At 35.2% G+C, this 27074-nt stretch overlaps 1 protein-coding gene across 4 annotated transcripts; it reads left to right on the top strand.

Annotated features, from left to right (window-relative positions):
* Nucleotides 1-11426: 11426 nt before the first annotated feature.
* On the top strand, nucleotides 11427-23146 carry LOC110891468 (vacuolar protein sorting-associated protein 8 homolog). Of its 4 annotated transcripts, XR_004876670.1 has the most exons (21): nucleotides 11470-11557; nucleotides 12042-13631; nucleotides 15945-16256; nucleotides 16332-16502; nucleotides 16614-16737; nucleotides 16809-16966; nucleotides 17065-17659; nucleotides 17766-17830; nucleotides 17923-18024; nucleotides 18123-18265; nucleotides 18826-18881; nucleotides 18995-19542; nucleotides 19633-19814; nucleotides 19894-20179; nucleotides 20262-20531; nucleotides 21039-21148; nucleotides 21660-21763; nucleotides 21879-21951; nucleotides 22107-22484; nucleotides 22582-22828; nucleotides 22891-23146. XR_004876670.1 is itself a non-coding variant. In XM_022139159.2 (20 exons), the coding sequence occupies exons 2-20, from the start codon at nucleotides 12366-12368 to the stop codon at nucleotides 22914-22916; spliced, it is 5331 nt and encodes a 1776-aa protein (XP_021994851.1). In that variant the 5' UTR covers nucleotides 11427-11557; nucleotides 12054-12365; the 3' UTR covers nucleotides 22917-23146. The 4 variants fall into 4 exon arrangements, 2 of the variants coding, with proteins under 2 accessions (XP_021994851.1, XP_021994850.1); XM_022139159.2 differs by having other exon boundaries at nucleotides 11427-11557; nucleotides 12054-13631; nucleotides 21660-21951; XM_022139158.2 differs by having other exon boundaries at nucleotides 11474-11557; nucleotides 21660-21951.
* Nucleotides 23147-27074: the final 3928 nt, after the last annotated feature.

Below are 27074 nucleotides of genomic sequence, written 5' to 3'. Positions count from 1 at the left end.
GCCTTAAACCGTCAACACATACCAGACCATGCAATACCATACAAACAGAGTAATAAGATGTTAACATGATGTTTGTTGGTCACCGGTAATGTACCATGGGTTAGAAGCAGGGGTTGCAAAAGTGGTGGGTTAGGCAGGCTTGGGTCATTGGTTCTATGGGTTAGAACGAGTTTGCGTTAGGAGGAATTTATTAAGAAAAAGGTTAGATGAGTATGGGTTTAGGTTAAGATATGTTTATTAAGAAAAAGGTCAGGATGGGTTTGTAACTTAATTAATAAAAAAATATAAAAATTAAAAAAAAATAAAAAATAAAAAAAAACAAAATAAATTAAAAAAAAATGAAAAAATAAAAATAAATAAATAAATACACAAAAAAATGGAAATCTGACCATAGAAATATTGTTGTTGACTTTTGATATAATATTTAGTTAACTATATGTTTATTTTATAACATAAACAAAGTAATCACAAACATAGATTATTGCCAACCATTTATCAATGACAATAATTAAAAGTACACTTGAAGGATTCATACGTTATATGATAAAACTATTTATTTAAAGAATGAAAGATAAATGAGGTTCAAGAGTGACAAGTGTTAAATATATGTGTTCAAATGTAGTTTTTGTTTAACTTTTTAGTTTTTTTTTTATTTTTTATTTATGTTTTATCTTTTGATTTTTTATTTTTTAAGTTTTATTTTGATTTTTAATTTCTAATATTTTGATTTTTAAAATGTTTTACATTTTTATTTTTTACTTTTTAACTTTTGTTTTATTTTTTAAATTTTATGATTTTTTAAGTTTTTAATTCTTTAATTTTTTCAATTTTTCAAAATGTTTTAAATCTTTTAATTTTTTAATTTTTTTTTATTTTTTTAAGTTATTTTAATTTTTTGCCTTTTTTTTTATTTTTTGCACACGAAGTATGAAGTGTGTGACTCCGTGTGATGTTCTTTTATGCATACCTAGATATGTTTGGTTAAAAGTTAAAAAGTCATCCTAACCCATGACTAATTTTAGATTGTATTTATAAGACCTATCTTGACTCATCCTTACTTATTTTCTAGGCCCATTGTGACTTGTTTTTCTAATATAACCCAAAATAACCAGATGGGTTTTTGTTGACAGACCCAATTAGAAGGCATGGATGCTTGTTGATCGATGCACATTAGGTTGACCCTAATTTTGGTGATTTTAGTATCACCGTGATTGTTTTAGTATAAATGGATTTCGTCTTGATTAAATGTCCAAATGTGTATGCATATGTGTTAATACAAATTCTGAAATAAAAAGAACATTGAAAACCTAAAGACTCCGTATTATAGAATGTGTGTGTGTATATATATAATGCGAGAACTACGAGAACCAATGTGAACACAACAAAATAAACCCACTACACCACCACCCAAAACCTAAAAAAAACCTAACCCACCCCCAACCCCCACCCAAGCTAAATGCTAAAAACTAAACCCTAAAGCTAAACACCCCCACCCCCAAACCCATGCTAAAAAACTAAACCCCACAAAAACCTAAAAAAAAAACTAAAAAACACACAATTTTTTTTACGACGAAAAGTGGCGATTTTTTATAAGAAAATATTAAAACAAAATTTTTTTGTGTGTGTTTAAGTATTTTTGGCTGTGTTCAAATTGGTTTTCGCGGTTCTCGCAATAAAGGGTGGTTCCTAACGGATCATTCTCCTATATATATATATATATATATATATATATAGAGAGAGAGAGAGAGAGAGTGTGTGTGTGTAAAATACAATTGGCCTTAACGTACGAGCGTACCCTGTGAGTATTCTGCATGTTATAGGGGGTCCGGGTTTAGTGAATCCGCATAATTCCGCATGTTTATAGATGTCCGAGTTTGTAAGTTTAGGAATTCCGCATGTTTATAGTTGTCAAGGTTTGTGAGTTTTAGAAAATCCGCATGTTTTAATAGATGTCCGAGTTTGTGAGTTTAGGAATTCCGCATGTTTATAGTTGTCATGGTTTAGTGAATCCGCATGTTATAGGTTGTCCGGGTTTATGAAGCCGCATGATATAGATTGTCCGGGTTTGTGAAGTCGCATGTTATATTTTCATAGCGTACGCATCGTACGTTAAGGCCAATTGTATAATAACCAGCCGCTCTCTCTATCTCTCTCTTTCTCTCTCTCTCTCTCTCTCTCTCTATATATATATATATATATATATATATATATATATATATATATATATAGAGTAGGAGTTGGGTGGAAAGTGTGTTTCTCCTAGAAAGTCTAGGAAGCAATAAGAACGCGACATGTGGCATTGAAGGATTTTATCTAAAAGGGCATTTATGTACTTTCACAATCTATTTTTATTTTAGGAAATTATCTTCAATAACTAACTATACATAAATTTCGGAATTTTTTGTATAGCATGTTCTTGGTTCTGTGTTTTAACAGTTTGTTCTTGGTGATGTGTTTTAACAGCAAGCAGATTCATACAGCTGTGTTTTATTATTCAGATTCATACAGTTGTGTTTTAACAGCAAGCAGATTCATACAGTTGTGTTTTAGCATTCAGATTCATGCAGCTGTGTTTTAACAGCAAACAGATTCATACAGTTGTGTTTTAGCATTCAGATGCATTCAGATTCAAACAGTTGTGTTTTAACAGCAAGCAGATGCATACAATTGTGTTTTAGCATTCAGATTCATACAGTTGTGTTTTAGCAGCAAGCAGATTCATACAGTTGTGTTTTAGCATTCAGATTCATACAGGTGTGTTTTAACAGCAAGCAGATTCATACAAATGTGTTTTAACAGCAAGCAGATTCATACAGTTGTGTTTTAGCATTCAGATTCATACAACTGTGTTTTAACAGCAAGCAGATTCATACAAATGTGTTTTATCATTCAGATTGATACAACTGTGTTTTAACAGCAAGCAGATTCATACAAACGTGTTTTATCATTCAGATTCATACAGCTGTGTTTTAACAGCAATTCAGATTCATACAGCTGTGTTTTAACAGCAATTCAGATTTATACAAATGTGTTTTACATCAGCAGATTTCGCCCCAGCTTTCGATCGGCTTCCGGTAACTGTTCCGCTGCTATCTATCCTTTCCAAAGTTTCCTGCTTTTTGAATCTCTTCCCTGCAACCAGCAAAATACCGTCAATTACAAACAAGAATCACCCGTAATCGCTTTGTAAAACACGCAGTACAATGAAAGCTTGATCTTACGTATATGGAACAAGGAAAATCTCTTATCTTCATCCATGATTTTAAGTATTTTTGGTATGATTTTGGGGGTTTCCGAATTTGGTTTTAGAGAGAGAAAGAGAGAGAGAGAGGGAAATTGGCGTGTATTAAGGAGATGTGATATCTCTGACGGTTATTTTTGATTGGTTTAAAACACACATAAGGACGAAATTGCCCCTACTCATTTAAAACAATCTATATAGTTAATTATTACAAGATTGCCATTGATTTAATCTCAACCCTTAAACACACCAATCGGATGGACAAGATCGCTTCCTAGACTTTCTAGGAAAAACACACTTTCCGTAGGAACCCTACTATATATATATATATATATATATATATATATATATATATATATATATATATATATATATATATATATATATATATATATATATATATATATATCCACTAAAAAGTGGATTTTGCCTAAGTAGCCTAAGAAGGATTGTAATAATGACATGTGACACTCCTTATATGTAGGAATGAGTGACATTTTGATCCTTATAAGTAGGAATATGCAAATGACATGTGGCACCCCTTTTTTTTCTAAAAAATACAACAAAAAATCTGGTACAAAAAATATAGCACAAAAAATCTAGTACAAAAAAATACAGCAAAGAAAAATTCAGCACAAAAAAATCTAGTACAAAAAATCCAGCACAAAAAATTTAGAAAAAAAAAATTGAATCAACAAAAAAAATTTAGCACAAAAATGTAGTACAAAAATCTAGCACAAAAAAATATTATACAACACAGAAAATCAACACATTTTTGTGGGTCTTTTTAGTCGTCATATTTTATATAGCAATATGGTACTCAAATTAAAGATAAAAAGACACTCGATTTTATAGTGAAATTTTTATGAAAAAAATAATGTCGATAAAAAAGTTATGAACGTAAAAAAAATGGGGGTGGAATATGCATGTATCTTTGCATGTAGAGAGAGAAAGTTAAAAAATAGGATTTTTCTCAAGATACCCTTGAACTTCTCTTTTTTTCCTACATTTTCATTTTAACCACTGATTTGAAAACAAACTTTTTATTTAATATTATCCCTATATATATATATACATAGAGGGGAAGGATCCACTAAAAAGTGGATTTTGCATAAGTAGCCTAAAAAGGATTGTGATGATGACATGTGACACTCCTAATAAGTAGGAATGAAGGACATTTTGGTCCTTATAAATAGGAGTGAAAATGACATGTAATACCCCTTTTGTTTTTTTAAAAATACAACAAAAAAATCTGGTACAAAAAATATAGCACAAAAAATCTAGTACAAAAAAATACAGCAAAGAAAAATTCAGCACAAAAAAATCTAGTACAAAAAATCCAGCACAAAAAATTTAGAAAAAAAAAATTGAATCAATAAAAAAAATTTAGCACAAAAATGTAGTACAAAAATCTAGCACAAAAAAATATTATACAACATAGAAAATCAACACATTTTTGTGGGTCTTTTTAGTCGTCATATTTTATATAGCAAAATGGTACTCAAATTAAAGATAAAAAGACACTCGATTTTATGGTGAAATTTTTATGAAAAAAATAATGTCGATAAAAAAGTTATGAACGTAAAAAAAATGGGGGTGGAATATGCATGTATCTTTGCATGTAGAGAGAGAAAGTTAAAAAATAGGATTTTTCTCAAGATACCCTTGAACTTCTCTTTTTTTCCTACATTTTCATTTTAACCACTGATTTGAAAACAAACTTTTTATTTGATCTTATCCCTATATATATATATATATATATATATATATATATATATATATATATATATATATATATATATATATATATATATATATATATATATATATATATATATACATAGAGGGGAAGGATCCACTAAAAAGTGGCTTTTGCCTAAGTAGCCTAAAAAGGATTGTGATGATGACATGTGACACTCCTAATAAGTAGGAATGAAGGACATTTTGGTCCTTATAAATAGGAGTGAAAATGATATGTAACACCCCTTTTGTTTTTTTTTAAAATACAACAAAAAAATATACTACAAAAAAATCTAGCACAAAAAATCTAGTACAAAAAAATATAGCACAAAAAATGTAGTACAAGAAAATATAGCACAAAAAATCCAGTACAAAAAATTATAGCACAAAAAATGTAGTACAAAAAAATATAGCACAAAAAAATCTAGTACAAAAAAATAAAGCACAAAAAAATCTAGTAAAAAAATATAGCACGAAAAAATTTCAGCAAAAAAATATAGTACAAAAAATCCAGCACAAAAAATTAAGAAAAAAAAATTTAAGACAAAAAAATCAGCACAAAAAATTTAGCATAAAAATATAGGGAAAAGATCAAATAAGAAGTTTATTTTGGCTAGGAAGTGTAGGAAGCAATAGGATTAGAACATGTGACAACATTTAAAATAAAGAAAAATGGTATTTTAGTCAATCCAACCCTTTCTTCTTCCTTTTCAAAACCAGAAACTTCAAAACCCACCATCTTCAACCATTTCTTCACTTTCTATCTCAATAATCACTATATTATAGTGCGATTTTCATCACCAATCAATGATTTAAACACCCGATCAACGTGTTCTTCAGCTTTTTTGAAGAAAACCCAGTTTAATTTCATAAAAAATCTCGTTTTTTCCGGTGATTTTGGAGATAATCACTCGATTCGTTCGATTCGAGCGCTGATAGGTGTTTCAATCATTCAAAATTCGTCAATTGTTGAAGAAATCACTTCGATCCATGTAAGAAATTCTTTAATTTCATTTTTACGATCTGGGTTTTTGATTTAGTCATTGCGTTTTACGATCATGGCGGGGGTCCGGGGGGAGCGCCCCTGGTAGCGGGTTCCAGGGGCGGCAGCCCCTGGCGGGGTCCAAGGGGCAGAGCCCCTGGCTGGGGTTGAGCTGATCAGAAAAATTAATTTTCCAGAAATTGGCTCATTTCGAAGACAGTAATTCGTAGACAATTCAGTCAGTTCACAGACAGTTCCCAAACAGTTTTATGTGTCCATTGCGTTTTAGAAATAAGAGAGTTTTATGTGTATTCTGGCTATTGTGTTTTAGAAAAAAAACACATTTTTAAGTGTTTTTAGTCATTGCGTTTTAGGTAAAGCACATTTTTGAAGTGTTTTTAGTCATTGCGTTTTAGGTAAAACACATTTTTTAGGTGTTTTCAGTCCATTGCGTTTTAGAATGAGTCATTTTTAAGTGTTTTCTGGCCATTGCGTTTTACAAATAAGACATTTCTTTGTGTTTTTTGTGCATTGCGTTTTAGGTAAAACACTATTTTATGTGTTTTCAGTCCATTCCGTTTTAGAAAACAGACATTTTAAGTGTTTTCTGCCTATTGCGTTTTACAAATAAGACATTTCTTTGTGTTTTTTGTGTATTGCGTTTTAGGTAAAAACACATTTTTATGTGTTTTTAGTCCATTGCGTTTTAGAAAGTACATTTTCTTGAGTTTTTAGGCTATTGCGTTTTAGAAATAAGACATTTCTGTGTTTTCTGGCCATTGCGTTTTACAAATAAGTCATTTCTTTGTGTTTTTTGTGCATTGCGTTTTAGGTAAAACACATTTTTATGTGTTTTTAGTCCATTGCGTTTTAGAAAGTACATTTTCTTTTGAGTTTTTAGGCTATTGCGTTTTAGAAATAAGACATTTCTTTGTGTTTTCTGGCCATTGCGTTTTACAAGTAAGTCATTTCTTTGTGTTTTTGGTGCATTGCGTTTTAGAAAAATGTCATTTTTTTTAGGTTTTTTTTCATTGCGTTTTACGTAACTGGTGGTTTTTCTATTGCGTTTTACGCAACTGGGTTTTTAATTTTTTTTTTTGAAAATATAGCAATAGTATACTCGTTTTAAAGATAAAAAAACGCTCGTTTTTTGGTGCAATTTTTATAAAAAAATAATGTCGTATGAAAGAGTTATTAACGTTTAAAAATTGGGGAGGGGGGGTTGGAGGAGAGAGAAACTATTGGTTTGGATTGACTAGAATGCCCCTAAACTAACTCACGCGCCTCTTTTCTTCCCTTCAATTTCCATCATTTAATCTTAGCTCTTGATTAACTAAATGGATGGTCAAGATAACTCATAGCCTTCTTAGCCAAAGAAACTTCCTATTGTATCTCCACCCTAAAAATATAATACAAAAATCCAGCACAAAAAATGATATACAACATAGAAATACAACACATTTTAGTGGGGGTTTTTAGTCTTCGTATTTTATATAGCAATATGGTACTCAAATTAAAGATAAATAGACGCTTGATTTTATGCTGAAATTTTTATGAAAAAATAATGTCGTATAAAAAAACTATGAATGTTTAAAAAATATGGGTGGAATATGCATGTGTCTTGCATGTGGAGAGAGAAAATCCATAAATAGCATTTTCCCAAGATACCCTTACACTCAGTGGCGGACCCAGGATTTTATTTCAATGGGGTCCATTTTCGGGTCGGTCCTCGTTCGGGTCGAGTTAAAGTGAGGTTTGAACTAGATTTTTTTAAAAAATAAGAAAAATGGGCTTATCAAGGATTGAACCAATGACCTCTTGGTGGAAAAGAGGGAGATTTACCACTACACCAGCTTTCTTTTTATTTCTATGGTGTCCACCTAATTGTATTTATGGGGTCCATATACAATTTAATATACCGAATCTACTATTTTTTTAAAAAGAATGGGGTCCGGGGACCCCGGTGGCACCAATGTGGGTCCGCCCTTGCTTACACTACTTCTTTTTCCTACACTTTCATCTTAACCATTTATTTGAAAAATGAATGAATGATTAAGATTACTTCTCATCCTACTTAGGCAAAATAAACTTTTTATATGATCGTACCCATATAAATGTATTCTATTAGGAGGACTCCATAATGAACACGCGTATGCGACTATAAGTTCTAACTTGCTATCATTAACTGGGTTCTAACAAACTTCATTTAGTGTCATTGCTAGAAAGTATGATATTTTTTATTGAAGTATAAACTAAATATAGGGGTCTTGGTGTCATTGTTAGAAAGTATATTTAGTGTCTTGTATGTAAATATGTAAAGACAAGGGGTCTTCGTGTCAAGTATCAAACTAAGTAATTGTATTGTATTGTATATGAATCGACATATCGATCCACAGGGTTATGTCGTTTCATAATTTAGGGTATATATACTCAATGTCATGAGTCTCTAAACAACCCTACGCAATAAAAGTCAGGTTTATTAGTTTGAATCATTCTTGTTCTACTCGATCATACATGCGAATCAAATATCTCATTACCAACAATTTTGCATCTTGTCTATTTGAGCACAACTAATGAACACTTATGAACAAACAAACAAACAACAAAGACACGGCCACACATAGTACCAAGCACAATATTACGGCATGTAGTATGACATGTTACAATCCATAGGAATAACTACTTTAATCCATAGGAATAACAAATCTTGAAAAGTTAGTGTGAGAAGTAATGTAATGCATCGACAAAAACTTAGGTTTCTACCGGTTGCAATACTTGTTACAGGTTAGATTAGCATGAACTCATTCCTTGCCGTGTTTGCATCAGTGGATTAGATGTGTGAGTATGGTCTCGTCTCTTATTCATAGCATATACACGCAACCATCATGACAAGGGTTCAAGATGGAATATAAGGTAACATGATCAGCATGTAACAAACGTACATTATTTAATTCTAAGTTTGTTCCATTCTTGAGTTAAATGCCATTTTAGTCCCTTGGTTTGTAAACAGAATTACATATAAAATGACCGAATTGTCTTTCTCATTAACAGAAAAAATGGATGAAAACCCAGTGAACTAAAATGGCAACGTTGAAACATTTTTGGACCCATAGGCGAAAAATGAAACCTTTGGGCTACACTACTAAAATGGCCCAAACCATAGGGACTAAAATGGCATTTAACTCTTCATTCTTTCTAGGATACTTAGCGTCCTTCTTAAGAGTGTATCAACGAACCAAGTGCATTGAGTTGTGACGCGAGTGAGGTGGTGTTCACATTATAATATTAGTTTTGGTGCAATCAACACCAGTGGCGAAGATTGAGATTTCCGATCAGGTGGTCGAAAACGTATATACCCAAAAATTTCTGTAAGACCGGGGGGATCGAAAACGTATATACTAAAAAATTTCTATATGAAAACTACATACTCTTCACTACTGAGCAAAAAGTTCAGGAGGACAGTCATACGTAGAAAGACTTTAAAGTTGAACTTGTAAGTGGTTTAGCCAATTACAAGGGCGGGTTGACATTAATGAAATTTAGTTTAAAATCTTGTGACAATAAAAAAGGGCGGGTTGACATTTATTAAACTTTTATAAATATTTACAATGAAATTTAGTTTAAAACCTTGTGACAATAAAATTAATTAAAATATGATCCAATAACATTTACTAAAAGACTTGACTTTGAAGCGTAAAAAGGTGAAAAAGATTATTAATGTCATGATAAAAGAAGGCAAAAGGATGTTATGGTATAATTAAGGCATGTTGGGAAAACATGTAATTTGATTGACATGTGGAGGGACATTGGACATTATGATTGGTTGGTAAAATTAAGCTAATGCATATTGTTTTCTTGTTTATGGTAGGTACCACCATCTTAGGTACATTTACGTTACTTGTGTATATATGGGTGTTTTATGAAAGAAAATAAAAAGAACGAAGATGTATATTGTATTTGAAAGGGGTCCGTAATTTAGAGGGTACTTAATTTGTTTTAGCCTGTAAAAATGATGTGTGTAGCAAAGCATTGGGCCCACTGACCCAAGGAAAGGAAAGGAAAGGAAAGGAATGGTTGAGTGCTGTTTTCATTCTCCACCGCTTTTTTCAAACGCGTTTACACACACACGGGGGGGGGGGGGGTTCATTTCAATAATAATAAAAATAATAACGATAATAATAATAATAATAATAACTATAATTATATCCTTGGTTTTAAATTAAAAGCATATATGTTGGTGAATGTATATTAGGGTGTACGAGGTGGTCGCGGCAAGTGGATTCGGCAACCCCTTTGCTGATTGGCAACACCGCCGCCAAGGTTGTTTGTCGCACGAGGACTAGTCAAATCGGGGAGACTTTGCCGACGGGTGAAGGATGACGTGACCGTTTGATGAAAATGACCGTTGGGGACTGTTTCTGAAAATTGGGCATTGTTTTGAACGGCTGTATCGAGATGGAAATATAGGGGAAGGATCCACTAAAAAGTGAATTTTGCCTAAGTAGCCTAAGAAGTATTGTGATGATGACATGTGGCACTCCTAAAAAAGTAGGAATCAAGAGCATTTTGGTCCTTATAAATAGGAGTGAAAATGACATGTGACACCCCTTTTGTTTTTTAGAAATACAAAAAAAAATCTAGTACAAAAAAATCTAGCCCAAAAAATCTAGTACAAAAAAATATAACACAAAAAATCTAGTACAAAAAATATAGCACAAAAAATGTAGCACAAAAAAATCTAGTACAAAAAATATAGCACAAAAAAATTCAGCAAAAAAATGTAGTACAAAAAAAATCCAGTACAAAAAAACGAGAAAAAAAAAATTAAGACAAAAAAATTCTGCACAAAAAATTTAGTACAAAAATATAGTACAAAAATATAGTACAAAAGGATTCCGTCAACTGTTTCGTCCTTTAAGTTTGAAGAATTGTCATTTTTAGTCCTTGTACTTTTGTTCCGTTAAGACTTAACGGATTCCGTCAACTGTTTCGACGAGATTTGAATTCTCCGGCGAGACTTTTAGTGGGTGTGATAGTAGGAGTGAAGTCATGAATCTGAAACCTGCACCGCAACTTGATTCTGAATTTGGCAATGAACCAGCACGAGTAGACGAGCAAACCACAGTAGGTAGTGGAGCAGCAGGAATCGATGAGCAAACTGTAGCAGACGTGTTGTATTGAGCCTTCTGCTTGTCAGTCATATCATATGATTTGATTAGTGAGATCAGCTCATTCGGTTTCATTCTGTAACAGTTGGTTGTCAATACTATCTAATTAACATTTCTAAACCAACTACACTTTTCCTGATCTAAATGCCTTTTAGAGCATCTAGAAGCTTTTTGTTGCTCACATGAGTTGACACCACAATCTCTACAATCTCCATTTCAGAGAGCAGTTCAACAAACCAGACTCTTAAAAACGTATGAAAACCAAACTGTTTTTATCAAATTGTACCGTTAGACTCGTCTCGGAAATTCGAGTCCAATGATATCTTTTGGGCACTCAAGGGCTCGGGGAGCAAACATATCGACCCACACGCACAGACCTCTCCAAGTCACGGCCACCCCCTCCGCCGGCCGCCCCCCTTCCAACAGGTAAACCTATTTTTTTTTTTTCTTTTTGAGTTTTATAACTTCAGTTTTGTAACTAACTAGATTTTTACCCATGCCGCGCGTTGCGGCGGCAACGTCACGGTTGTGACGTCGTTACATGCGATACGATGATGACATTAACGTGTGGTGCCCACGCGTGACGTGACAGGTATTTTACTTTGTTACAAACATTATGATAGTGACATTAATGTGGTTAGGCATAAATTAAAAAAAAAAAAAAGTAAAACGTCTCGCAAGTAATTTAAACAAAAGAATTGACGTGTTGGAAAAGATGAGGTGTGAAATTATTAAGTAGAAATAAATCAGGGGTCAAAGTTGTTAAATAACAAAAGTTAGGGATTAATGTGTTACTTACCAAAAGATTGGAGTTAGATGTGTAAAGTGTGTAAATTTGAGGGTCTAAAAAGACAATTTCAAACCATGGTCCACCGACCATGGTTTTTAAGATATATATAATTGTTTAAAGGTTTGTGCATAGCTTCAAATCAGCATTGTTAGTCGTGATCCTAAAGGTGTGATTTACTCATCCTTCATCGATTCTAAGTGAAGCCCTAATCGATTATTGAATTCCTAATCAGAAGCTGTTGGAGTGTTTGTAAATCAGAAGCCCTAATTGACCGATTTGTGATGACACAATTTTTCTAGGGTTTTGGTTCTACTTCAGTAGTAATTTAATTGTTCAGATTATTGTTATATTCCGTCTGAAATCGACTCCATAGATCCTAATATTGAAATCAAAAAGTTGGGTGCCATCTGGTCAGTCAGTCAGTAGTATGACCAGAGACATCCTATGGAGCTCGATCTAGACGCCTTTCTGCAATCTCACGACACCTCCACGAGTGATGATGAAGATGATCACCACCACCGCAGCACTGTCGATGAACTTCTCCTCATCGACTCTGATGATGATGATGGCTCTTCTTCCTCAGACAACACTGATGCCAATTCTTCTGATTACATGCAATTAACAACTTCTCAGTTGGGAACTGATGGAGATAGACCGTCAAAGTTTCGCTCCACTAGTCAAAGTGAAACTTTCAGCCAGTTACCTCGGTTATTCAGGTCAAATGCTAAACCTGGGGCAGCCTTGGCAGCCGCTGCTGCAGCTTCACGCTTGATTCCAACTCCACATGCTGCTGCTATTAAACTCACCAGGGAGAAATCTGGTACAGAAACCTTGGATCCTAAACCCGAAATTGGTCATTTAGATGTAAAATTAGTTGATGATGATCTTAAACCGGTAGAATTGACTGGAAATTCTCAACTTTGCGGGGAACTGATAACTGAACATAAAAATAACAGTGCGTGGAGTCTCAAAGGTGAAGTTTTTTCTAATGAGGAGTTGGCAACAGATGTAGCTGATGCCTCCGAGGTGGATGGATTTGATCTTGATTTCAGAGATGATACACTTAGTTCTGCTGCGAAACCAGAGATAGGCTCAGATAAGGATGGTGCAAGGTCAGTTTTAGATGACACTAGTAACGACTACATTGAGGGTAACTCAGCACCTACTATTACTGTAGACTATATTGAGGGACAGGACATGGATGCTAAAGAGGACTCTGTAAGTGTATCATCAGGAAAAATTGATGCTGAAAATTTGCAACTCTATGAAAAAGGTGTTGAGCACGGCTTCCAAGCAGAAGTTGATGACAGGCCAGCACAAACTGTCGATATGGGTGGTATTGTTATTCATCAAGGAAGTGATAAGAGTGACGGAGGGACACAAGAAACCTTATCGAAGCCCCTTGAATTTGCTGAGGAGCTTGAAAAGAAGCATGCATTTACGGGTCTGCACTGGGAAGAGGGTGCCGCTGCTCAACCAATGAAGCTTGAAGGTGTTCACACGGGATCAACTGCGTTGGCTTATTTCAGTACTAGTACTGATAACACCATTACCAGGACAATATCCTCTCCATCATTTAGGCGAGACCACGGAACTCCACAAGCCCTAGCAGTTCATCTTAACTACATTGCAGTGGGAATGTCAAGAGGGTTAATCGTTGTTGTTCCCAGCAAATACTCTCCACATTATGCTGATAACATGGATGCTAAGGTTCTATTCACATGACTCCTTTTTCATATTATCAGTACTAATAAATGCTATTGTAGGTTTTCTATCTTCTTACTAGTTTTAAGTAAAAAATTATAGAGTAAATTACAAGTTTTGTACTTTATCTTTATACCAAATTTCAAACGGTGTCCTTTGCCTTTAAAATTGATGGGTTTTGTACTTAATGTTTCAAAATCTTACATGTTACGTCCTTTGGTCCTAACTCTGTTAATTTGAACCGTTAAATGAAGGGTAAATTGGTCTTTTTTACTCAATGATTTAAAAAAACATTTTAATAATAATTATTCATCACCATAACAACTACACCCTATTATCGTCATCATCCCCCCACAAGGCCACAACCCTATTTCTCTCTCAAATGGTCGGGGCTAAACCGATGAGCAGATCTCAGAATTCAATGAAGCCTTTAGCCTCTTCGATAAGGACGACGATGGGCGATGGGAACTTCCACGCCCCTTATTCTATCTCTCATTCGATTTGTTTGGCTATTGAGTTCCGTTTGAATGTTTTGTTGTCTGATTTGTGTTTTAGATGATGTGCGTTCATGTAATTATGTTAGAAATGCTTATTACCATAGTTATCAATTGCGACCATTGCGGGCGCAATAGCGAATAGCGATGCGAATAGGTAGATGAGCGCTAAGTTGTTGTAGCGCCTGAAAAGCGGGAAAATAGCGTCATTGTAGCAGGATTCCGACCACGAATTCCGGCTCCGGTGCTGTAATTTCTGCCGGAAACCTACCGGAAGTCAGGAAGAAGAAGAAGAGAAGAAGAATGAGCGGCTGCAGTCTCAAGTCAGGAAGAAGAAGAGAAGAAGAATAAGAGCGGCGCTTTTTAGGGTTAAATAATCTTTTGGATTTTAACCTTTAACCCCTCTATCTTTTCACTAGTTAACATATAGTCCCTAAAACTTGTAAAAAATTACATAAAAGTGTAAAAATAGCTTGTGTATTTTAACATTTAACCCCCTATATCATCACTAATTTACATTTGATCCTTAAACTTCAAAATCTATACATAAAAAGTATAAAATTAACATTATATATATATAAAACAAATTACAATTAGCTATTTTTTATTTCTTAAATTTTTAACTACCTTATCGCTAAACACAAAATAGCGGGTGCTATTTCGTCGCTATCGCTACGTAGCATATAGGTATCTCGTCGCTATTTGTCGCTATTCGCTATCGATAACTATGCTTATTACACGGTTTGCTAGTATGTGTTTTTCTCTTGTATGAAGTACGTGATTCTAGGTCATCGATTTGGGGGTTTTTTATACATGTTTATCATTTTGGGAGATGGGATATGTTGGGATCTAGAATGGAAAATGGATAAGATTGTTGTCATCCTCAACGGACAGTATTGTAATCCAGCAGCTTATGAACATTGGGTCAGCAGCATATGCGAGAAGAAAGTGACTGGTGGCTTTGGAGATTGATAGACGGGGAAGAATAATTTTTCGGTTAAACAGGTGCAGGTGGACATCGGAGAGAAGCAGGGTTCAAACGGGTTAATGGTGGTGGTGCATAATTATTATTATCTTATGTGTTAACACCTTTTGTTTTAATTATTATCAAAATGGTTTTTTAAATAATTAGGTAAAAAGACCAATTTACCCTTCACTTAACTGTTAAAGTTAACAGAGTTTGGGGCAAAGGACATAACATGTAAGATTTTGAAACATTAAGTACAAAACTCATCAATTTTAAAGACAAAGGACAATGCCTGAAATTTCGTATAAAGATAAAGGACATCATCATCATCATCATCATACTCAGTAAATCCCACCAATAGCAAAGCAAAGGTAGGGTCGGAGGAGGGTAAGATGTAGACAACCTTATCTCTACCCCGTAGGAATAGAGAGGCTGCTTCCAGTGAGACCCCTGGCTCGATAGTAGTTTTGCATCAAGCCTTGGACATAAGGCACATAACACTCAGCAATCGGGACAAAGACCGATTAGTGCATGTACCCTTTTGTCTTTCAGCTATCAACGCCAGCACATGATGCATGATGATAAGCAGCCTCTTTATTCCTACCGGGTAGAGGTAAGGCTGTCTACATCTTACCCTCCTCAGACCTTACCTTTGCTTTGCTATTGGTGGGATTTACTGAGTATGATGATGATGATGATGATAAAGATAAAGGACAAAACTTGTAATTTACTCAAAATTATATCTCTCCTTCTGACCCAAAATTGCAGCTTCTGAAAGGACCATGCCTTGGTAAAGGATCTCAATCATCTTTTTGTTGCATTTTGCCTGCTGAAGTGACTTAACTGCTTCTATTTCAGATGTTAATGCTTGGATTACAAGGTGATAGGTCTTATGCCCCAGTCACATCCATGTCCTTTAATCATCAAGGAGACCTCCTTTTTGCTGGATATGCTGATGGGCATTATACTGTTTGGGATGTTCAAAGGGTCACTGCTGCAAAAGTTGTTGCTGAACACAAAGCTCCAGTAGTTCACATGCTATATCTGGGGATGGATTCTCAAGTGGCTCGTCAGTTCAACATGGTTAGCGGTGATAGTAAAGGTGTTGTTAAGTCGATTCGCTTTTCTCCATCTTCATGGCTCAGTAGGTTCTCTACATCTAAAACCTCGGTAAAGCTCTACCTCCTTTTGAGCTAATGAAAATTTGTTTGTACATGTTGCCTAACCTTAACCTTATCAAAGTAGACTCTTCTTGATGAGTCAACAAGCACAGTTGTATGCGCGTCGCCCTTAGTACCGGAGGAAAAATTTGGAGGTTCTTCCGCAAGCACTAGCATTGAAAGTATGATGGGAGGAGATTTACTTTCCGCTGAAGAAGGGGTGGTCATATTTGTCACTCATCAGTCTGCTCTAGTGGTATGGAATTGGTTAAAGACTAGATCACATGCATACCATTTCTGATTAGTTTTTTTTTTTTTTTACAATGAAAATAATGTGTTCTCGTGCAATACTTCACCTCATTTATAGGCCAAAGTAATAACTACCCCACCAGAAGTCTACGGTCAGCTTCCCAAGCCTGATGGGGTTCGAGAGGGTTCGATGCCTTACGCTGCTTGGAAATACATAGTTCCCTCACATGGTTCTGCTGCTGGTATGTTACAGATGGAGTTGATGACTCACATGCCGAAACTTTTTTTGGTAATATGATAATTTTTCTTTCAGAGAATGTCCAGGTAATGGAGCCCGCAACTGTGCCACTGCTCGCAATTGCTTGGGATAACCAAGTACAGGTTGCAAAATTGGTGAAGTCAGAACTGAAATTATATGCAAAATGGACCCTTGACAGTTCAGCAATAGGAATTGCTTGGCTGGATGATCAGGTGTTTTTCCATTCATTGAATAGTTATAATGTGGGTTTTGATACCCGATTAGAGGAAATCATAATAAGTAACAGGGATGTTATGTTATGCTTGTTCAGATGTTGGTGGTGCTAACATCAGCTGGACAGCTCTGTCTGTACGCAAATGACGGGACTTTAATTCACGACACAAGTTTTGCTGTGGATGGAGGCAGAGGAGATGATGTCATTGGACATCACACCCATTTCTCCAATGTCCTTGGTAAAGCTCATCACAACTGTATAGCTGTTAGGGGTGCTTCTTTGTATCTACTTGGACCTACACATCTTGTTGTTTCCCGCCTTCTTCCATGGAAGGAACGCATTGAAGTTTTGCGCAGAGGCGGTGACTGGATGGGTGCTTTCAACATGGCAATGGTGCTTTATGATGGTCAAGCCCATGGTGTGTTTGATCTTCCTAGAGCATTGGATGATGTTCGAAAAGTAATAATGGGCTACCTAGTGGAGTTGCTATTAGCATACGTGGATGAGGTCTTTTCTTATATATCAGTGGCATCAGGCAACCAACTGGAGCACTTGAATGATAGTTACTCTGTGACTTCAGAGCAGTACACAAGTGTTGGTGGTGTTGCAGTTGAGTTCTGCGTTCACATCAAGAGAACCGACATCCTGTTTGATGAAATTTTATCCCGTTTTGAGTCTGTTAAACAAAAAGGTACACCGTATTCCTCTTTGCACATGTTTTTTATAATCAATTTTTTTTGGCTCTGCCTAAATTGAATTATGCAGGTTTTATATTTCTATTAATCTTGTGTTTTCAGAGACATTTTTGGAGCTTTTGGAGCCATATATTTTGAAGGACATGCTTGGATCACTTCCACCTGAGGTATTTCTTGTTTATATCTCTTGCATGCTTGTAATTTCAGGCAATAGTGTATGTTGTAACTATAACAACAATTTTTTTTTTTTTTGTCGAAGATTATGCAAGCACTGGTGGAGCACTATAGCGCAAAAGGTTGGCTGCAGCGGGTTGAACAATGTGTTCTTCACATGGACATTTCTTCCCTGGACTTTAATCAGGTACATTTCATAAGAAACATTGCAAAGCTGAACTTCTTACACAGCTAACAGGTATCTAGCCACAGTTGTATTTTTTTCTCACGACTTGTATATGTTAGGTCGTCAGGTTATGTCGAGAACACAATTTGTACAGGGCCCTTATATATTTGTTCAATAAGGGTCTGGATGATTTCAGAACACCTTTAGAGGAGCTGCTTCTAGTATTCAAAAACAGCGATAGTGAGAATGCTCCATCACTCGGGTATGTCACATTGATGGAATATCATACTTTTGTCTGATTATTAATTTTGTAAGTTAGCTACTTGTTTCATCCTCTTAAATGGCTATTATGTTCACATTCAACTTCTTTTTACATACATACTCAAGATACAAAATCCTTTTCTATTTCTGCTGTATCATCGGATTGAGTATAGTTGGTCATCCATTGTAGACATAGTGTATCCTATTATTTGTGTTCGAGTAAATTACGTTTTTGGCCCCTGTGGTTATATCACTTTTACTATATTAGCCCAAAATAAGAATTTTTAACATATCTGCCCCCATGGTCTCTATAACTAACCATTTTGGCCCCTAACTCTAGAGATCATGGGGGCCAAAATGGTTAGTTATAGAGACCATGGGGGCAGATATGTTAAAAATTCTTATTTTGGGCTAATATAGTAAAAGTGATATAACCACAGGGGCTAAAAACGTAAATTAGTCTTTGTATTTTCTTTCGTGTTAGGATATATTATCCCCGTGTCTATTTTAAAAACTTTCTATAGCTATCACTAAATCCAAGTTTCTGGGTTTTGTAAACAGGTACAGGATGCTAGTTTACTTGAAGTACTGCTTTTCAGGCTTTGCTTTTCCTCCAGGCATGTTATCCTGTCTGCTGATATATTATTATATTGTATATAATCCTTCAGATATGTGGGAACTTTTTCTCGTTTGGAGCTGGTTATTACTGAATGTATGTATGTATATTCAGGACATGGAACTCTTCCTCCTGCACGTTTACCATCTCTTAGAAGGGAGCTTATACACTTCTTACTGGAGGATTCTGATGCTCCAAGTTTGACTAGCTTATCAGCCATAAAATCATATAAGAATCTCTATCATCTCTTAGAGTTGGACACTGAAGCAACATTAGATGTTTTGAGATGTGCATTTATAAATGAGTCCGTAGTTGAAAAGGATTCTACCTCTCAAAATCAAGATCTGACCCAAAAGACCGTAGACGTTCTTGTTCTCGTATTAGAAACTAACAAATCTATTCAACCTGACACAAATTGGCCTTCAAAGGATGATATAGGTCATATGCTAGAGTTTATTTCTCATTTTGTTTCCTGTGGAGAGGCCAAAGTCTCGAATGAATATCTAGGTCAAATATTTGAGTATTTGATCTTAGATGCTAGCATTCCAGCAAATGCTAAAATAAGAGAAAAGGAGGTCCTTGCGCTTTTGAAAGTTGTTCCTCAAACAGATTGGGATGACAGACACCTGTTAGACATGTGTGAGAAGGCTCACTTTTACCAGGTTCCAACGACTCTCTCGCTCTCTCTCTCTCTCTTATCTCTCTCTGGAATACAAAATGTAACCGACGATTGTGTTGGTGTATTCATCTAGGTTTGTGGCTTCATTTATAACAGCAGACACCAATATATAGCTGCTCTTGATAGCTTCATGAAAGATGTGGATGAACCAATTCACGCTTTCTCCTATATCCATAATTTGCTGAGCGACAAGAGGCTAGATTATTTGGAAGCAGCAGTCATTTCACGAATTCCAGATTTAGTTCAAATAAGCAGGTTAGAACACATGCTGAATTTCCCTATCTTTACTTTAATGATAGAATCGCTTCTTAATTGTTTTTTTTTATGCATGCAGAGAGGGCACATTTTTTCTAGTTGTTGAACATTTTTTCCAAGAATTTCAACATATCTTGTCGGAGCTGAGGACTCACCCGAAAAGTCTCTTTCTCTACCTTAAGACAGTTATTGAAGTTTATTCAAAGGGAACCTTGAGCTTCAGTTCTCTAAGGGAAGGAGAACCTCGTGGTACAAGGGTAAAGAATGAGACTGATGATTTTTTAGAAAGATTATCTGAGTTTCCAAAGTCTTTGCGCGAGAATCCAATTCATGTAACTGATGAAATGACTGAGCTGTATCTTGAGGTAATTGCTCGCACTGTTGTACTTAACTGATGCAACTTTATCCACACTTTTCATCTGAACTATGCTGTTTATTCTTGTGCAGTTACTATGTCAGTATGAACCAAATTCTGTCCTCCATTTTCTTGAGACATGTGAAAGCTACAGGGTAGACCATTGTTTACGCTTGTGCCAAGAATATAAAATCATAGATGGTGCAGCTTTTTTATTAGAAAGGGTTGGAGATGTTGGAAGCGCTCTTTCTTTCACACTTTCTGATCTTGTGGGTAAATTTTGTATGCTTGATGCTGCTGCTGCTCAAAGTGTAGATGATTATGCCGGGGTGGATCATTTCAGTGAGGTCATGAACAAGGAGGTCTATCACTCTCTCCTTACTCATTTATGCAAGAGATTTTCATATTCCCCTCGAGACTTGAACAATATCATATTTACCAACCAAAAAACATAACATCATATATATTTAAAATACTTAGTACTCTTAATATGCATTTCATCTATTTCACTAGAAACAACTCATAAAATTATCATTATACATGGGCCTTCTAATTCCTCCATTATGACTTCTCCATGATAAAAATAGCACTTGAAACATCTCATAGTCGAATATACCACTGTTGAATTTACCACATTACTGTCCTTTACTCTGAAATTGATTGCTACGCTACTTTATGGCTTACGTCCAACTCTAGCCAATCAAGTCAGAAAATTGGCGAAAATGTGTATATTTGATATTACAATCTGTTGTTAGGTTAATATTAATATTATATTATGCAAGTCTTGATGGGGGATATATGAAATTCTCCCTTTTTCACATGGTCAAAGATAAAAGTAAAAACCAGTTTTTAGTCATTATTATTTGTAGGTGAATGACATCTTACATATTGTGCGTACTTGTGTTGGATTGTGTCAAAGGAACAGCTCTCGATTAGATCCCAATGAGTCTGAGGCCCTCTGGTTTCAGCTGCTTGACAAGTAAGCACCACTCCTCCCTCCACACAAAAAATAATAAATAAAAAAAATTGTTTTTCTTCATGTGCTACATATGCTGGTCCTTTGTTTTATGATAAACTCAATTGGTGTGCATTTTTTTTATCCAAGTGTTTAAGCAATTAAGCCAGATCTTATCTTTCGTTATTATAAGTTTGCTTGAGATTTCAAACTTCTGTTGTAATATTGCATAGTCACCTTGGTGGTAGTCATCCTATTGCTTCTCTTTAGACATAATCATTACTTTTTTGTTTTATTTTTTTCTGTCATTATCATTGTTTTGTTGTGCATCCATTGCATAAAGTTGGGAAGAAAATCAGATTTCAGAACTTTAGATTCCCACAGATTTGCCGTTCAAAAAAAAAAAATGATATCATCTTTGTTCATATAAGATCTAAAACCAGGGACCGGTGATGAACATGCATGTGATACAATTAGGATATCTTCCCACATGGTCATGCATCTTTCTAATATTTTTTCATGGGTCTCGATGTAGATTTTGTGAACCCTTGACAGATCCATGCGCCAGTAAGATGGATTCTGAGCAAAACTCATCTGGATCACTCAAAACTACGTGGAAGATAAGAGGGTCAGATAAAGGTGCACTCATGTTGAGAAAGTTATTTTCTATTTTCATTAAAGAGATTGTTGAGGGAATGATAGGTTATGTTCGGTTACCTACTGTCATGATGAAACTTCTTTCTGACAATGGTAGCCAAGAGTTCGGTGATTTTAAGCCTACAATACTGGGAATGCTTGGAACATATGATTTTGAAAGAAGAATATTGGTAAGCTTCTTTTATGGAGTTTGCATTAGGTTTATCCCTGAACTGTTGCTGCATTATTTTATTGCCAAGAATTAATGCCTAGCTGAAGTTTACTTTTATTATTCTTTATATATGTAAGTATATATGTGTGTGATGCACTTGTATTGCTATATCAGGACACTGCGAGATCTTTGATTGAGGATGATACATATTATACCATGACATTACTCAAGAGAGGAGCTTCTCATGGGCATGGCCCTCAGAGCCTTGTTTGTTTTATATGTAATTGTCTTGTTACTAAGGACTCTCCCTCGACCACTGGGATCCGAGTTTATAGTTGTGGGCATGCAAGCCATTTGCATTGCGATCCGGCCTCTCATACAGGCTGCCCCATTTGTATGCCAAAGAAAAAGGGGGTGAGGTCTAGAGGTAACTTGCTTTCTGCTGAGAGTGGGTTGGTAAGTAAGGCGTTACCAAAGCACAAATCACAAGCAACCGGGGCTGTTCACCTACTCCCACAGGAGAAAGATGGACTTGATCGTCAGATATCAAGGGTCAGTTAGTTGTCTGTTCTTTTTTTATATGTAATGTAATGTGGAGTTACCTGCTGTTGTTAAAAGCGTAATACTAAGGTGTTTGTTATATGAACAGTATGAAATATTAAGTAACCTTGATAAAGACAAGAAGAGGATCGTCCAAGTAGATAACATGCCACAGTTGAGACTTGCACCGCCAGCTGTCTATCAAGAAAAGGTGAAGAAGGGAGTTGCTATGTTGAGGGGGGAAAGTAGCGGTGTTGGTGGTGGTCTTGCTAACAAAATGAAGACGGGCAAACAAATTAAAGATCTGAAAACAAAGGGACCAGCTGTTCGATTTCCCTTGAAATCAAACATATTTGGTAAGATTTCTGCTTGAAAAACTCAGATTGATCTCCATGCCTTTTTGACATCTATTTTGCAGGCAAGGAAAAGACCAGCAGAAGATGACATAAACCATGGGCGGTGGGGGGTATGCACAACTAACTTGTACTATAATTATACGATGAAAGCCAACACTCAGGCAAGGGATCTTACATGTATGTATCTCTTAATTTGTAAAAGTGTGTATTGCGGTGGTGTCTAAAATCATATATTTTGGGAGATGGCTGGTGTCTAAAAGTATTTTTGGAGATGAGAGGATTATTTTATCTGCAGAAAAAAAATATATTATGCACCAACTTTTGTATGTTTTTTTTTTACACAAAGGTGGGTGTGATTTGGGTTAATTGAGTTTCATCATACAAGGGGAGGATCAAAATTAAGGTTAACACCAACCTATTTTCTATCAAGTATAATTGAGTTTTATCCGCAAAAAATATTTTTCCTCTGGATAATTTTCCCCAACTAACTTTGCATCTTTAGCCTTAAACCGTCAACACATACCAGACCATGCAATACCATACAAACAGAGTAATAAGATGTTAACATGATGTTTGTTGGTCACCGATAATATACCATGGGTTAGAAGCAGGGGTTGCAAAAGTGGTGGGTTGGGTAGGCTTGGGTTATGAGTTAGAACAAGTTTGTGTTAGGAGGAATTTATTAAGAAAAAGGTTAGATGAGTATGGGTTTAGGTTAAGATATGTTTATTAAGAAAAAGGTCAGGATGGGTTTGTGTTTATATTGGTTTCGATCATGGTAGTCTAAAAATAAAAAAATGGAAAAAATAAAAAATAAAAAAAAACTAAAAAATAAATTAAAAAAATGAAAAAATAAAAATAAATAAACTAATAAACAAAAAAAAATGGAAATCTGACCATAAAAATATTGTTGTTGACTTTTGATATAATATTTAGTTAACTATATGTTTATTTTATAACATAAACAAAGTAATCACAAACATAGATTATTGCCAACCATTTATCAATGACAATAGTTAAAAGTACACTTGAAGGATTCATACGCTAGTTATATGATCAAACTATTTATTTAAAGAATGAAAGATAAATGAGGTTCAAGAGTGACAAGTGTAAAATATATGTGTTCAAATGTAGTTTTTGTTTATTTTTCAGATTTTTAAATTTTTTAGTTTTTTTTTTAAATTTTTATTTATTTTTTATCTTTTGATTTTTGATTTATTAAGTTTTATGTTGATTTTTAATTTCTAATATTTTTATTTTTGAAATGTTTTACATTTTTATATTTTTTACTTTTTAAATTTTGTTTTATTTTTTTTTTAATTTTATGATTTTTAAGTTTTTAATTCTTTAATTTTTTTCAATTTTTCAAAATGTTTTAAATCTTTTAATTTTTTAATTTTTTTAAGTTATTTAATTTTTTTAAGTTATTTTAATTTTTTTCCTTTTTTTATTTTTTATTTTTTATTTTTTGTACACGAAGTATGAAGTGTGACTCCGTGTGATGTTGTTTTATGCTTACCTAGATATGTTTGGTTAAAAGTTAAAAAGTCATCCTAACCCATGACAAATTTTAGATTGTATTTATAAGACCTATCTTGACTCATTACTAATTTTAAATTAAAATTCTAAAACTATCTTGACTCATCCTTACTTATTTTCTAGGCCCATTATGACTTGTTTCAATTATAAGATAACCCAAAATAACCAGATGGGTTTTTGTTGACAGACCCAATTAGAAGGCATGGATACTTGTCGGTCGATGCACATTAGGTTGACCCTAATTTTGGTGATTTTAGTACTACCGTGATTGTTTTAGTATAAATGGATCAAGTCTTGATTAAATGTCCAAATGTGTATGCATATGTGTTAATACAAATTCTGAAATAAAAAGAACATCGAAAACCTAAAGACTCCGTATTATAGAATATATATATATATATAATTACGAGAACCAATGTGAACACAACAAAATAAACCCACTACACTACCACCCAAAACCTAAAAAAAGATTAACCCACCCCCCAACCCCCACCCAAGCTAAATGCTAAAAACTAAACCATAAAGCTAAACCCCCCAAAAACCTAACCCCCCCCCCCCCCCCCCAACCCATGCTAAAAACTAAACCATAAAACTAAACCCCACAAAAACCTAAAAAAAAATCTAAAATACTCACAATTTTTTTTACGACGAAAAGTAGCGATTTTTTATAAGAAAATATTAAAACAAAATTTTTTTGTGTGTTTTTTAAGTATTTTTGGTTGTGTTCACATTGTTTTCGCGGTTCTCGCAATAAAGGGTGGTTCCTAACGGATCCTTCTCCTACATATATATATAGGGTGGGGATCAAATAGGAAGTTTATTTTGGCTAGAAATGATAGAAAGCAATAGGATTATGACATGTGGCAAAATTTAAAATAAAGAGAAAGAGTATTTTAGTCAATCCAATCCTTTCTTCTTCCTTCTTCTCTACCCAGTAACTTCAAAACCCACCATTTTCAAAACCCACCATCTTCAACCTTTTCTTCACTTACTATATCAATAATCACTACATTATAGTGCGATAGAGTGGGGATCAAATAGGAAGTTTATTTTGGCTAGGAATGATAGAAAGCAATAGGATTATGACATGTGGCAAAATTTAAAATAAAGAGAAACGGTATTTTAGTCAATCCAATCCTTTCTTCTTCCTTCTTCTCTACCCAGTAACTTCAAAACCTACCATTTTCAAAACCCACCATCTTCAACCTTTTCTTCACTTACTATATCAATAATCACTACATTATAGCGCGACTCAATGATTCAAACACCCGATCAACGTGTTCTTCAGCTTTTTTTTGAAGAAAACCCAGTTTAATTTCATTCAAAATCTCGTTTTTCACGTGATTTTGAAGATAATCACTCGATCCGTTCGATTCAATTGTTGATAAGTGTTTCAATCATTCAAATTTCGTCAATCGTTGAAGAAATCGGCTTCGATCCATGTAAGAAATTCTTTACTTCCATTTTCATGATCTGGGTTTTTGATTTAGTCATTGCGTTTTACGATCTTGGCGGGGGTCCGGGGGCGTCATTGCGTTTTACGATCTCGACTAGTACATGCATGACCAGAATAGTGCTCTCAACGATCCACAATGACGCTACGCTCCACGTGCAAGACTCAACATCCTAGGTAATATGGTTTATGTTTATATTGCCTACTTGCTAGTCATAGAACTTTGCTCAGGGTATGCTTAGATACACATAACACTATTTCTTGAGAACACTTGTGTGCTTACTCTCTTCTGTCATCGCACTTTTCGCGAATCTCTCTCTTACCTATGTTATCTTTGCTATGAAGATCATGTCTGGACGTATTAACATGACTCAAGCCCAGTTGATGGCTCTCATTAACGAACAAGTTGCTGCGGCACTTGCAGCCGCACATGCAGGAGGTCAACACGCACCGCAACCTGTTTGCACTTTCAAGAACTTTATGGACTGTCGTCCAAGCACGTTTAGTGGCACTGAAGGAGCAGTGGGACTCCTCCATTGGTTTGAGAAGCTCGAGTCGGTGTTTGAAATGTGTGAATGCCCTGAGGCTCGCAGGGTGAAATACGCCACTGGTACTTTGGAAGGAATTGCGCTGACTTGGTGGAACGCGCAAGTTCAGATTCTAGGGCTGGCAGCTGCTAACACCACCCCTTGGAACGATTTTAAGGAACTGATCAAGCGAGAATACTGCACACGTGATGACATCCACAAGTTGGAAGTGGAGCTCTACCATTTGAAAATGACAGGGTCGGAAATCGAGGCTTATACGAAATGGTCAAACGAGCTGGCCATCTTGTGTCCAACCATGGTGGACCCTCCAATCAAGCGCATTGAGTTGTATCTCAAGGGTCTAGCGCCAGAAATCCAGAGCCACGTGACATCGGCTAATCTTGATAATATCCAGGATATTCAGCGACTCGCTCATCGCCTCACGGATCAGGCAGTGGAACAAGACAGGCTGCCTAAACGTATCGGCGCTACTGCTATCACTACCACTTCTGCTACTCCCGCTACTCCCAATGACAAGAAGCGGAAATGGGATGGGGACTCCAGCAAGGGTTCAGCTACCGTTCAGTCTCAAGCACAGTAGCAACGCAAGAATAATGAATACCAGAGCCCGGGTCAGCAAACCCCTGGTGGTCAGGGACAGGGTGGATATCGGGGAGTTCACCCACTGTGTAACAGATGCAACAGACACCACAGTGGTTAGTGCCGC

This window comes from Helianthus annuus, chromosome 13 (genome assembly GCF_002127325.2).
Source record: "Helianthus annuus cultivar XRQ/B chromosome 13, HanXRQr2.0-SUNRISE, whole genome shotgun sequence".
In the NCBI taxonomy this organism is placed as follows: Eukaryota; Viridiplantae; Streptophyta; class Magnoliopsida; order Asterales; family Asteraceae; genus Helianthus; species Helianthus annuus.
The sequence above is the reverse complement of the archived record's forward strand: the minus strand, read 5'-3'. Positions and strand labels throughout refer to the sequence as shown.

Excerpts from the sequence above, each read along its gene's own strand:
- LOC110891468 (XM_022139159.2), top strand. The coding sequence starts at position 12,366 with ATGGAGCTCGATCTAGACGCCTTTCTGCAATCTCACGACACCTCCACG. Across the intron at positions 13,632-15,944 it reads CTGATAACATGGATGCTAAG|ATGTTAATGCTTGGATTACA; the intron begins GTTCTATTCACA and ends CTTCTATTTCAG. Across the intron at positions 18,882-18,994 it reads AGGCTTTGCTTTTCCTCCAG|GACATGGAACTCTTCCTCCT; the intron begins GCATGTTATCCT and ends ATGTATATTCAG.